Source organism: Falco biarmicus, chromosome 11, assembly GCF_023638135.1.
Source record: "Falco biarmicus isolate bFalBia1 chromosome 11, bFalBia1.pri, whole genome shotgun sequence".
NCBI classification, from domain to species: domain Eukaryota; kingdom Metazoa; phylum Chordata; class Aves; order Falconiformes; family Falconidae; genus Falco; species Falco biarmicus.
This window is the reverse complement of record NC_079298.1, coordinates 26,094,174-26,107,542: the sequence shown is the minus strand read 5'-3', so window position 1 is coordinate 26,107,542 and position 13,369 is coordinate 26,094,174. Positions and strand designations below refer to the sequence as shown.

The 13,369-nt window shown below is 39.1% G+C and overlaps 1 protein-coding gene and 1 long non-coding RNA gene across 6 annotated transcripts in view; one reads left to right on the top strand and one right to left on the bottom strand.

The window, feature by feature from the left end:
* NTNG1 (netrin G1) overlaps positions 1–13,369 on the bottom strand; it is a 158,814-nt gene that overhangs the window by 47,491 nt on the left and 97,954 nt on the right. For all 5 annotated transcript variants that reach the window (XM_056355571.1, XM_056355568.1, XM_056355567.1 and 2 more), the window contains exon 5: positions 3,674–3,700. In XM_056355571.1, coding sequence (XP_056211546.1) covers positions 3,674–3,700 — 27 coding nt within the window. The remainder of the gene's footprint in view (positions 1–3,673; positions 3,701–13,369) is intronic.
* On the top strand, positions 1,513–13,369 carry LOC130156786 (uncharacterized). The gene is made up of 3 exons (XR_008824611.1): positions 1,513–2,766; positions 12,989–13,172; positions 13,247–13,369. It is a non-coding gene; the product is annotated as an uncharacterized LOC130156786 (long non-coding RNA).

Below are 13,369 nucleotides of genomic sequence, written 5' to 3'. Positions count from 1 at the left end.
GACAGTACAGCTCTCTGTAAAACTTGACCTCAAATAATAATAGAAAAGTAATGTACAACCTCGTTATACATGTTTATATCCTACTGACATATGTGGATGTTGTGGATGTACTCTAGTCTAGAGCTTGGCATCGTAATGGCTTTGATCCCATGGCTGTAAGTTTAATAAAAGCACTTCTCAGTTACCACAAGGGGGCAAAATCGGATCCAAAATACTTTGTGTTGTTATTAAAAAAATTAAAAAATTAAAAAAAAAAATCCACTAGTATTTGCTCTCACAACCTTTTAAGATACATTAAAATTTCATAGCAAGTATGTAAAACAAATAAAGCTACACTCATCCTGACACTACTTTAGTTCCAGAAAAAAACCTACTAGATCTTTCAAGGTTAAGAAAACAATAAAATAAGAGTGCCCATTCAGTAGTTGGTGTTTTTTTTTTTTACTTTTGCATCTTGCATTCATTATGATTAAAAAAAAAAGTTCTCAATTTAAAATTGGCTGTAAAGAAGAATTAAAACATAGAGAACAAAGCAGAAAATACCATTTGATTATCGTGATTGCATCTTGCACTTGGGTGCATGGTCTGTCTCTAAACTCTGACTCATCTGCCACCAGCAGGCTTTAAGGTGATAATCACCCACACGGAGCTATTTGCACATCATGTCTATCCTATCCTGTATCTAATTATACCCTTTATAACAAACTGTTTAGCATAATTAGTGGAGTTATGCTTTACAGGAAAAAAGATGCAAGCTACAGTTTAGAAGATTCAACTTTTTGAAGGCACACATGTACAGTTTAGTAATTTTGGTATTTGATCACAACAATGAACATTTTGATGCATTGGTCTATGCAAAATTACACAATCATTATTTTAGCAAGTAAAATAATGTAATTTTCAGAATATTTACATACTGTATGTAAGCATTGTTTAAAATTATGAAATGGTTTTGGGACTCATTAATTGCTAACACTTTCACCAGGATTTTTCCAGACATGGCTGAAAAATGCTGAAGGGGCCAGCACTGGAATCAAGAATGCTGGAAATGATCAGAGAACCTATTATTCAATTGATAGACAACAGCAGGTACAAATGACCTTAATGGGAAAGCTCTTCCCCCCCCTCCCCCCCCCCCCTTTCTAGATGATCCGAAAGGATGTTTACTTCATGACCACTCTCTGTGTTCAAACTTCAATGATGAGCTGCTTTAATATGAGATCCTTTGAGGTAAAAAAGGAATAGATAATGATACATATATGTGCACACAGGTAAATATGTTTTATTTTTCTTTGCTTGCTTTCATTGCAGTCTTAAAAGTGTTAAATGAATGTCGCCTGCAGTAGCATCTTTCTTGCAAGCTGGCAGTTTAGTCTTCACACCCCCCTGCCCGAACCCCATCCTCCTTGTTTTAGAAAAAGCTTGAAGGACACAAAAGCCAATACCCCAGCCCCTGCCCTCCCCCCCCCCCCCCCTTCTCACCATCCCCTCCCATCAGTGCTTGCTGCCAGGCAAAATAAACCCCAAACTGTATCTCCTGAGAGTACCTTCCTGGCCCCAGAAGGGGAAATACTCTGCTGATACGAACACAAACATTGTATTAGCCTAGACAAAGGAAGAAATCATGCAGAATCCATTAAAGCAGCCACAAGTAATGAATCTGGTTAGTTTTTATGTGTTAATTGTACTTCTGTTAAATTCTTTTAGAGACCAGGATAAGTTTATGGGTTCTATCCTCATTTAATGATAATTCTGCTATTCCTATCTTACAGGAAAGATGTTCAGAACATTGTGCAAGTGGAGCTATTTTCCCCGTGAGCTACTTAAGAAAAAACACATGAAAAAACCATGCAGAATATCAGTATTTACTTGTGCTCATGAAGAGGTGCTCATGCTTCATCCTTTCCAGCTAGGCAAAGAAATTTGTTGAATTCTACCACGTATTATTCCAAGACATTTAGAGCAGATTAAAGGTAAAGCATAGACCTGTAGAAACTCATATTTCCTATGGAATGTTAAACAGAATTGTCTCCATTTGTAATAGATAAACTGTACTAATCACCCTGGTGTAAAATACAAAGAGGTCAACAATGCATCCTTTCAGCTCACCATTATTTAAAAGGTGTTTGAGTTTCCCTATTAAGTTTTCAAAGGCCAACATCTGCTGATGCTCAGAAATGGCGGATGTGGTGAGGAAGGCTGTATGGAGTGTGAAGTGAAAACACAACCATATATTCCATGCAACACAGTACTAGGAAACTATAGCACAACCAGACTCCAAAGAGCTATTTTCCCATTCATCCCATTTCTGTTATTGATGGCAGGAATATTCCTGAGAACAGCGATGCAAACTTCTCTTTCATTTAGTTCATTTTTTGGTTACAAAATACATGTATAAACAGCAGATTTTGAAAACAGCATATCACTATGCATTTGCAGTCATGCAAACGCCAAAGGAGACACTACAGTGGGAAAATTACGTTATTAAGATTGAAGGCTTTCATTTGCATGTTATTGTCCTTGCTGCTGTTTCACTGTTTAAAGCCACAAACCAGATGCCCTGGCACTCGGCTGCTAACGCCGCTCTTGTTTGCACGGAGGCTAGTTTTGACGGCGTTTAACTTGCTGTCTACAGCTTAACAAATCAGCGCCATTCATGAGCTTAAGTAAACTGAGCCGATTTATAAATTGATAGACCTGACCCTGCATCATAAGAAGTGAGATAGTTTTACCCAAGTTATTAGAAGCTTTTCAGCTGGATATCAGGTATGGCAAATTGTGTTTTAGTACTGTGATATTTTATTATTGTGATAGTTCTGCATCACACAAGTTGTGTCTAACACCTCTGCAAAGCTGAGGCTGTGGGGAATATTCTTTCCATCAGCCACAGCAGGATCCCATTTCCGTCTCCCTGCTTTATTTTTAATTAGCTAACATGCCATGACTGTGGGCACTGCTCTGCTACGGAACTCAGCTGAGACTTACAGCTCAGCTACCTTAGTTTGTTCATGTGTTTTATTTAATTATTTACCTCTTTTTTTGATATAATAGTTCTTTACATAATGGTATTATGGTTTTGTTGTAGTTTAAGTGTAACATTTTGATGCTCTAATTGCACACAAGAAAGCAAGTTTTTGTGAAGGAACACAATTGTTTATTTTGTGGAGTAAAGCCCATTTCAAAGGTCGCTGGCGTTAAGGCAAATATTCCAGCAGGTACACTGCATTTGCTTAATGAAAACTCTTCCATTTATAAACTCTTCCGCTTGCTCTTTGAATTTACATACAGACATACATGGATGAAAATTAATGGTCGTATGCTTTCATTAGTAGCAAACACTTTTTTTTTCCTTTTTTTTTTTGAAAAGATACTCAACAAATATCTTCTGTGGAATAGTGTCTTAATTCTCTGTATCACACTCAGTTTTCATCTGCTGATCAGAACTGATCAGAAGATCTGCAGCTGAAGGCAGATGTGATGTCAGCAGTGACATTCTCTCTGACCACATAATATGGTGACACGTTAATGCAACAGTGGAAGGGCAATACAGAGCCCCCCTGCACTACAGAGCACTTTTTCAGAGAAATATTATCTACAACAGAAAAGGGATGTTGGGAAATTAGATCCAAGAAGCTGAATGACAAAGCAAAACAACACCGGTTTTATTACTTACTACCAATACTGGAAATACTGGGTATACCTGTAGAGAAAGAAAACACAAAAAGCTATAGTTAACTGTTTGCTGCAGTTAGCTGAGCTATTACATCTAAGATTCTGAAAACAATCTTCTCCCACTTCTCAGAATATTTTATCAATACATAGTTAAACCCAAGCAACCGCCAGTATGTCTCCAGCCCTTTATAAATGCAGTCTTTAGATTTTTCAGTACGAGACTGCAGGGACCACTAAAATGTATTGACAGATGGGTATTTCTGGGACCTACACCAGCTCTCTGAACTTCATGAATTTGTTCAGAACAGTTTTGTATTTCAACTAACCAGTCATTAGGTTTAATGCTTTCGATAAAAATATCAGTCATGCATGTATTATGCAGATCTACAAGAATAATTTAACCAAAGGATAGATGCACTGCTAACTGCTTTGGCCAGCTGCTTAAATCAGTTGACACCTTCTGTTGCATTAACTGTATATAGCTATTTTTTTCCCCTCTTTTACCTGATGGTTATCTAAATTAAACTAGGGAAAAGGAATGTAATTGAGCGAAACAATCTAATGCATTAGGTTGGTCATATTGACTAAGCCTCTCATTGATTTTTTTTTTTTTTTAATTGTGTCCCCCCTACTTTCATTTCAATTCCTAAGCTGAATTAATGCAAGGAAAGCATTCCAGAGGCAGGTGAGATTTACCAGAAGAGGTGGGGCTGCTGTGGAGTAAAGCTCCTCCGTTAGATTACCAATGCGGGATCTCGTGTTGCATGATGCAGTCCCAACAAGTAACCTGCTGGTGGCTCTGTCTTGAAAGGTGTGTAGCACAAAAATATGGACATGGAATCTTTCCTGAAATGCTGTCTTGTTTAGATTAAATGTCATTGCTAATGGCAATATTGCGAGTCTATTTGGTTGAAGTCACAAATTGCAGATCAGTATTTAAATCCTGGATATTTGCATCTTCTCAGTTAAATACAGTTTGCCTTTTGTAAGTTTTATTGACTTCTAATGGCAAAGACTTTTACTGCAGAAATCTGTCTGTTTCTCCATTTAACATCTGCTATACTTCTTTCAACATCTATCTTGAAGTTCTGTCTTACACAGAGGTGGCATGGACTTCGTTCTGCAATTACGCAAACTGGAGCAAAGGAATGCCTTAAGTGTAGATGATACTCACTGTAAGCAAGGTTGTAGAGTCAAGGTGGCAACATTTCTAACTTGTGGCATGGCTAAGGCAATGCTGAAGTAATTGCATTTGCAGAATGGTGACCATAAACAGATCTTTTGTGTTTCACCCCATCAGACCTGGAGCACACATCAGAACTGCAGCTCTCTGGTTTCATATCCTACAGAACCTGTGGTCTAGCAGAGCACCGGGCATTGCGCTGGAGGCAGCACCTGCTGCTAACCGAGTCCCAGGTGCCGTTTGCAAACCTGGTTATTTCTACTTCTGATGAGATAAACATGCACTTGTCAAAATTTTAGAATCACGAGGTATTAAAAGCTAAATAAAAATACCATTGTTCCAGAACAATGATGTTACAGTTCTGAAGGTAATGAAAAGTGCTTTTTTTCAGTTAGGATAATGTAAAAGGCCTTCTATCCCTTTTTCTTAAATGTCAAAAAGGCAATCCATTTTCAAATAATTTCCCCTGAAGTTTCAATAGCAACTTGTTTACATTTTTGCAAGTCATTGTAATTGTTTTAAATTAGCAGGATTCATTTTCCTTTATACATTGATGGAACCTGCACAAATATTAGCTAAAATACAGATACTGTGTTCTTGCATCAGACTTCCACTGTGAAATGGTATTTGTATTTCCTCTGGGTATACTCCCCCGCCTCAAACCTTCTTCTCTCCTACACACACATACAAATATCCTCTCCTTTCTCTCCTGAACAGATTGTAGCAAAGGGAGAGGTTTTCCTGCAAGTCCGCTTGCCTCATTTTGCTGTACTTCAAAAATTTCAATGAATTCACAGTGATAAATGTTTTCTGGGCAGAGAACAATGAAAGCGAGATGCCTGCTAGCCCGAAGGGCTCTGCATTAACCTTGCAAAGTTGTCTTCAGGTTCTGTTTGAGAAGCTCTTTTGTCATCGCTGTACAGGGTTTCTGGGTTGGAGCGATCTGTAACCAGCTTGATTTTTGCAATACCAGGTATCCATCCCTATGTGTGGCAACTGGCCTTGATAGTGCACTACTTTGTGTCCTTTCTGCTAAAGAAAGTGCGAATGGCACTTCTAAGTTTGTCTGGAAAGGAGCTGGTTATGTAGGGCCACAAAGCAGTATCTATTAACACTCTGTGAAAACTGCACATATGATGGGAAAATTATTCTTAGTACGAGTGTGTTTGTGAGATCTGGAGTTACATATTGAGACCAGCTCTTGAATTCAGCCGAGCAGTATTTGGTGCAAGCCCTTAGGTAACAGCACAGGAGGTGTATGTAACTTGTCGGTGGGGGCGTGCAGGGGCCGAGGGGGGTGGCTCCCGCCGTGGCAATGCCGCCGGGATGCTGGCAGGTGGCGGAAGCCATCCCACCGCTGCCGGCCCTTTGGATGAAAACCGGTATGTTGCATGATGGGGATCGTTTCCAGTCAGCCTTGTATTGAAATCTATGAGTACTTTGCAGCATGAAATGATGTGAACAGGTTATAGAGAGAGATGAAGAATCAGGCCCGTTACCTTCCCTTGATGCAGAACGCTATTTAGCTAGACATAAAGAGTAAATAAACCCAAGTGATTGCATTTATGTATATTCAGTTGTTAAACCAAAGCAATGTGCAGTCTAAATGATCTTCCGGTTGAAATCACTGGGATGGTTATTACTGGTAATAGTTTTATAGCGAGGAAACAGTGAGTAGAGTGTGCAAAGAAAGTTCAGGGGTAGCTACTGCCCCGGAAATGGCAAACATTGCAGAAGAAAGTCTCTAATACTTTTTATTATTTTTGACTTGACTTGAGGGTGGTGGTTTGGTGTATTACATGTTCCCTGTAAGTGCATCTAAATATACACGCATTACTTGAGAGAAAGAAATCTGGTGTTTTCCTTTTATAGGATCTTCTGCATCTGCCCTGTAATTTTCTCATTTCCCCTTTTTCCAGAAGCGGATTGTTTTAGCTGTTATCTACCATGGAGCTGACTATTGAGAATGGAGAGAAAAAAGCAAATCAGATGGTAGAAAAGAAAGCAAGTTTTCAGTTTCTCATATAGTTTGTGTCATTGGGAAATCCATAACACAAAGGAGGAGCATCAAGGTTTGGGTGAGAAGGGCCACACTGCGGCTTCCACTCTCAGGGTGGGTCATACCCTGCCGTTCCTCTTACCACCTCCATCGTCAATGCCTGCGTGCACTTCCCATCAGCAGCACAATTAATGCAGCCAGGACGCATCCCTTCCCGGGCAGGGAGTACATGTGGGGTGGAGGAATTACTCTGTCAATGCGTTCTTGGCTACCATCTTTCCCATGGTCTTCATTCCTCTTCTCCGTCACAAGTGGAATGTGCACCTGCCGTATGACAGGGAGCCAGAGACATGCTCCTGCTGCTATCCAGACGCTACGCTCAGCTCGCTCACATGCAGCGAAAGTGTCCCCAAGAGCACAGTGAGTGATCCGGTTTAGGTGAATGCAGCCCAGAAACTGAGGATTCGGACTGCCTCCTATGAAGGCATGGCAGGATATGATAGTAAATAATGCAGTACAAATCTGGATGCCTATTGATGGCTGAGCAAAACTGTGTGAGAGCTTTACTGGCAAAGGAGACATAATTGTACTCTGTACATCACATTTTAACTCTTAAACGAGAACAAAGTACAGAGCTTTCCATAGCAGGAGTCAGAGCTATGTAAAAGAGACAATTCTTAGGAAATTTCATGTGTTTCGCTGCAAGAGCCCTAGAACTCGTGCTACTGTTAATTTTGCAGTTGCTTGCTCTGTAAAGACTGAAAAATGTTTCATTCCCAGAAAATGAACTGTTTAGATTAAGTTTGTTATTATCCACTTTTGCTGTCCCAAGCAATACCACCACAAATAAATGGGACAGAGTTAACAGTTATTGGTTTACTGGGTAACACCTTTTATAATCTGGACTTTTTCTCATGATGTTTTAGTGACTCCAAACCAGTACAGAAAAGAGTCTAGTAAACTCCCAGTGAGATAAAAATATTTTTCAAGGAATCATAATTTATTGATAAGATTATTAGATATTAGAAACTACAAAAAAAGCCTGAAACTCAGACAATTTTTAGAACTTTGAGTATCTTATAACAGACACTTTGCCTTCCCATACTGCTGCTTATGGACTAGAACCCTCCTCCAGTGCTCGTCTTCACTGTATATGGTAAAAAGAGAGTTGTCTGAGGCCAGTGATGGATGGAAGCAATTAATTTCCCAGCAACAGATGCCACTGTAACCAGCACAAACAACCAACTTGGCAGGGTCACGCAAGAGAGTAATATGCTGAAGAAGAATTTGTCAAGCCCCATTTTAAAAAAATACAGCACATGTTATTTGTAGTGCACCGTTTTTACATAGGTACCTGCAATGTTTTGCTGGCCATTGCACTGGATACCTAGCTGGAGTCTGACGTTTATCATTTGCAGGTTTTCCTGACACTTCTGTCTTCCCGAATGCTCTTGATGCACTGCAGTTTTGCTTCCACCACCAAGATTCCCAGCCTGACACAGCTTTTGTGTGGCTTTTACATATTTTGTAAACTTCATGAGCCAAAACTACTGTGTAATATAAAACAGGAACAGCAAGAAGCTTTGCTGTTTCGTAACTTACTCTTGCATTCATATCTTCCTTTTTCTCTACGGAAGGTGTTATCAAAATCATTGAGGAGCAACATTTTACATCTTAAACATGAGTAACCCATTCCTTCAGACCGAGATCATGTGGGATCACTTCATCTTCCGCAGTCATGCAGTAGACACTGGAAAGCTCCTTCCATTTCTTTGGGGGAATTGGGCCCTTAGAAAATGGGACACCATGTACCTTATGCATCTGCTTTGACAGGACAGCAGGATGTGTGATCTTTGAGGTTACAGGGATCCATGCTGCTTGGATTCCTGAACAGAAAGCCTGCCATCGCACCACCCTTTGGCCAACTTCATTTACCCCGGTCCTTCAAGATGGCTTTGCGTTAGCAAATGCTTACGGGGAAAACAAAAAACACAGATGAAGGTAATCAGTGCAATACTTCAGGTGCCACATTTTTTGCCAGAAACTGTTTTTGTGGCAGCTGTGCTGCAGTGATGCCTTGTAAGCCTTTTCCTATTTAGGGAGGATTAAGGCCATGCTGCTGAGACAGAGGCTGTACTGTCGGAGGAGGACCCACTGCAGGAGAAATTCAGTGAAGTGATTTAGACTATCTGCCTAACTGTTGACTGAAAAGAACCACCGACGTTCCCCGTGTCCTGGTCAATCCTTTGTTTCATGTTAAACTACGAATTAGGAAAGTCATATAACAGCTGGGAGGTGGGTTTTGCTGAGTGTCAGGCGCTAGTGGTACAGGTTATTGGTTGTGGAGGGACTGACAAAAAGTGAGCAGGCTTTGATGGATGGCAGCCCAGCAGTCTTAGACAGCTCTGTCTGACGGAGCAAAGAACAAAGTGCCAAAGATGATCTAAACAACAGGAGGAAGAAAAGGGCTAGTGCTGGCAGGCACATACAACTGCTGAAGAGAAAAGCTATCTTGTAATACCAAGTATAGAGAAATTTAGTTAAGTTCGCTCTGAGTGTCAAAACATATTGCAGAAAAAACTCTCCATAGAATGTGGCAGCACAAGGGAATAAATATAATCACAAAATAGCCAGTAAGATAGAATGAAAATACAAAATAAATGTGTGCAGGAGACAAATGCAGAGATATTGTTAGTGCCAGTAAACAACAGAGTACTCGGTGTCTTTCACAAGCAAAGCATGGAATAAACAATTTGTGTTCTCCTGAAAACCTCATGTAGAGTTAAAATGAGAAGGATACAGAAAATGGCTTTATATCAAGGTTTAGCCTATGTCTGGAGTACAATCTAGAACGGTCTTGTATTTCATGAGCTGTAGCTTGAAAAGCTACAATAAAGTCTTCTTGGCCACAAAAAAATGGCAGAAGCAGAACAGTGGAAACTACAGAAGCTTCAGCTGGGAAAGATTTGGAAACAGGCATTAGGCTTCTTGCTGGGTCAGAGGAAACTTCCCAAATTCAGAGAATATCAAGAAAAGGGATATTTTTGTTTTGTGGAAAAAAAAATATCTGTTTCATTTATACAACTATTTTTAGCTGTATCTTATTTAAGCATACTTATATAAAAAAACCCCAAACCTTCAAATCCATTTAAAATCTAAAATATTTTGGTCTCAGATGGAAAAGATAGTCTGAAAATTGCAGGAAGGAAGAGTATCAAAAGGACACTATTACCAGATTATACAAAGTGTCCCCAGGGAATTGAAGTAATATGTCAAGGGAAATTCAGGGTCAAACCAGGTAAGTTAATTCTATCAACATGTTCCAGCAACTATTTACAGAATTCATGCCTGACTGGGGAGTATAATGCTAGGGATGCGTTGCTGGCCACACGATGGAGACGGTGACATAAATGCAAAGGGTAAGTGAAATTACATCAGCTATGCAGAGAGTTTACACAATAATGCAAAATTTCATATGCTCCAACACACGTGCCATTAAATCAGCAAGTGACAAAAGAAATGGAGCTTTTACATGCCATAAATGATTGCTTCTTGGAGCAAGTGATCAGACAACCCACAAGAAGATAAGCTGATTTAGTTCTGAGTAGTACACAGGACCCGATTCAAGCAGTATCAGTTGACTTCTGGACTGAAAGTTAACATACTTCTTGAGAAGGAAAAGGATGAAAAAAATAAATATCCACTGCAGTAATATTTAACTTCCACAGAACAAGCAGATAAAAATGAGGAAGTCAAAAGAAAAAAGAAAAGAGCAGCTAAAAAGATTTAATGCAAACAGCGTCAAGGCAGGCTAGAGATAAAGTCTATGAGAGACTCAGAATAATCACATATAACCCATCAATTTCTAAAAAAAATATAAAAATCAGCTATCTTATAAACCAAAAAAACTGCCAACACCCAAAGCAGCTGAATGAAGATGATTTTGGAAAGACACCCTTCGAAAGTGTAAGTCATCTCAATGGAGAAAGACAGGAAAAAAACCCCACCATAAAATCTGTCAGGTTAAATATAAACCACAGTCTTTTGAAAATCAAGTTGCTACAGACATAAAAGTATAATAATTCTTTTTTGTTAAAATAACCACACTAGAAGCAGCAGGCCTCCCAGAGAGATGGTTGGGTAGATAGGCAATTAAGGTATAAAGGTACTGAATACTAAATAAATTGTTTTCACTAATGTTCACAAGAAAGAACGTTAGAGAGATTCTCACAATCCAAGGAAGTTGTTCTACATCTATCATCAGCTGAAGGTTTTTTAGAAGACGTAAATAATACCAAACAATAAGTATTGCCATAAGGTGATGTTACCCGAAAAATGTTATAAAAGAACTCAAATACGACATTTCTGAACTAACTACTGTAACATATAACCTGACACATTTGTCAAGCATGATGCCAGAAGAAATGTTGTAACTGTGGCACAGGCTTTAAAAATGACTCAAGGGGTGATCCCTGTAATAACAAAATATAAAGCAGAAACATTTTTATGCTATTGTAAAAGATCAATGCTGTTCTTATGTCTAGAATATCGTGTGTAGTTTTAGCCCCACCAAATAAAAAAATGACACAGAACCAGAAGAGAACAAGAAAGCGCAGATGATCAGAGATGTGGCACGTTTTAGAAAGATAAGATTAAATAGATTAGGATTTGTCATTTATAAAATAGGTTGGGTGAGTGGACATATCAAATCAATATAATCATAAACGGTATAACGGATGTAAGTAGGGATGCATTATTCTCTGTTTCTTTCTACCTAAGGAGGCACAGGCCTAACCATATAAAAACATTTCAACCAAACAAAAGGAAATACCTTTCTCTCATTGTGTCATTAAAATGTGAAATGCATTTGCCGTAAAATGTCACTGAGATTATGACAGCTGGGTCGGTCCCTGCGCTCAGCAGCTGGCAACCACTGTGGGGCTGATGGAGGGTCCGGCTCAGAAAGCCAGTTTATTGCTGGCAACTGGGAAGGCAAAGAAGAAATCCTTCATGCTTCTTCCTGTTTGCCATAAATTCCTGCTGCTGATCACTGCTGAAGCCAGGATCTGAGGGCAAGTGGAGCATTTGTCAGCTCAAACGAGGTTATGTTTTCATGATGCTATTGTAATAACAGTAATAATAATAATAATAATCGTAACAATGAAAGATTGCCTATAATTTGCAAAACGTTTTGTTGCTTGATGGGACTGTATATTTGATGGAATTCAATAATGTCAAAAGTTGTTTTAACAAGCTTCAGGCATCCTTTTGGTGGGCGCTAATTCCACTGTTCCGTCTGGTGTGTACTCAACTGACTGGAAATGATGTAACTGACACAGTAAGCTGCATTTCGAACGATCCCCGTTTTCATGTTCAGATGTATCTTGTCACTAGCTTAGATGATTGCTGGAATAGCAACTGCATTATATATATATGTGTATGTGTGTATATATACACAAGTATGTATGTGTATGTGTATATATAGAATATATAAATAAACCCAACCTGGTAAATCTCACCATTTTTCCTGAACATAGGTTTAAAGTATTAATTCTGTGAGGCATGCTCACTTCTTATAACATGCAAAGAAGTAAAAACTCTTACAAAATGTTTTTCCTCTGCTTTTTGGAAGTTCATTTTTTTCTTCTCAGTAAGAATTTTATCATAATTTCATGCCCCCACACTTCATGGTTTGTTACTTGGTCTATTACTCTCACATTTAAACTTGATAAGGTCCTGCTTCCTATGATATTCATTTTTGAGTTTTGATTCTTCACAGCTGCTGCTTTGAAGTCTTAGATAACATTCTGAGCATTGCATATTGCTCCTGGTTTTAAACTTTTCATTCAACTGCAGTACGTAGTTCTGTTTTCTCCCAAATAACTTTTCAGTAAATTTTTATATTCGAATATTCTAAAATGAATGTTTTGCTTTTAATCAGGGCAAAACTACGCACCCTTTTCTTAAAAGAATTTAGTAACTTCTGTCAACAGGTTTCATGATTTCTCCTCATCTTCTTCAAAGGAATTTAAGTCTGTTACTCAGTTCAGGAGGATTCTAAATTATTGTGTATTTCATACATGCACAAAAGGAAGAACTGATGCTCATGCTTGTCTTTGTGCCCTCTCTTTCAGCACCATGTTCTTTTTGACCCAGTCCTGCCCAGGACCAGGAAGTGCAGCTGTCAATAACTTCCCTTGGATAATATGAACGTGTCCTAGAATAGTGAAGCATGTGTGTCTGCCCTCGCTGTCCCCCTTCAACGTTTGCAGTGATCTACAAGAGCGCATGTGAATCTGGACCGCAGGTCAATGTCAGGTAAAAACTTCCTGTACCAACCTCAAGATCTTTAGTCGTTAATTAGAAAAATTTGGTCTGAGATTTTTTTTTAGCTTTCTTAAATGTACAAAAAAGGAGCACGGACCTCATCACACACACTGAGCTGAGGTTATTTCGAACGTCAGGGCAACAGGATGTTTGAATGGAGAGCTGCCAGCACCACGGCTGGAGCAGGA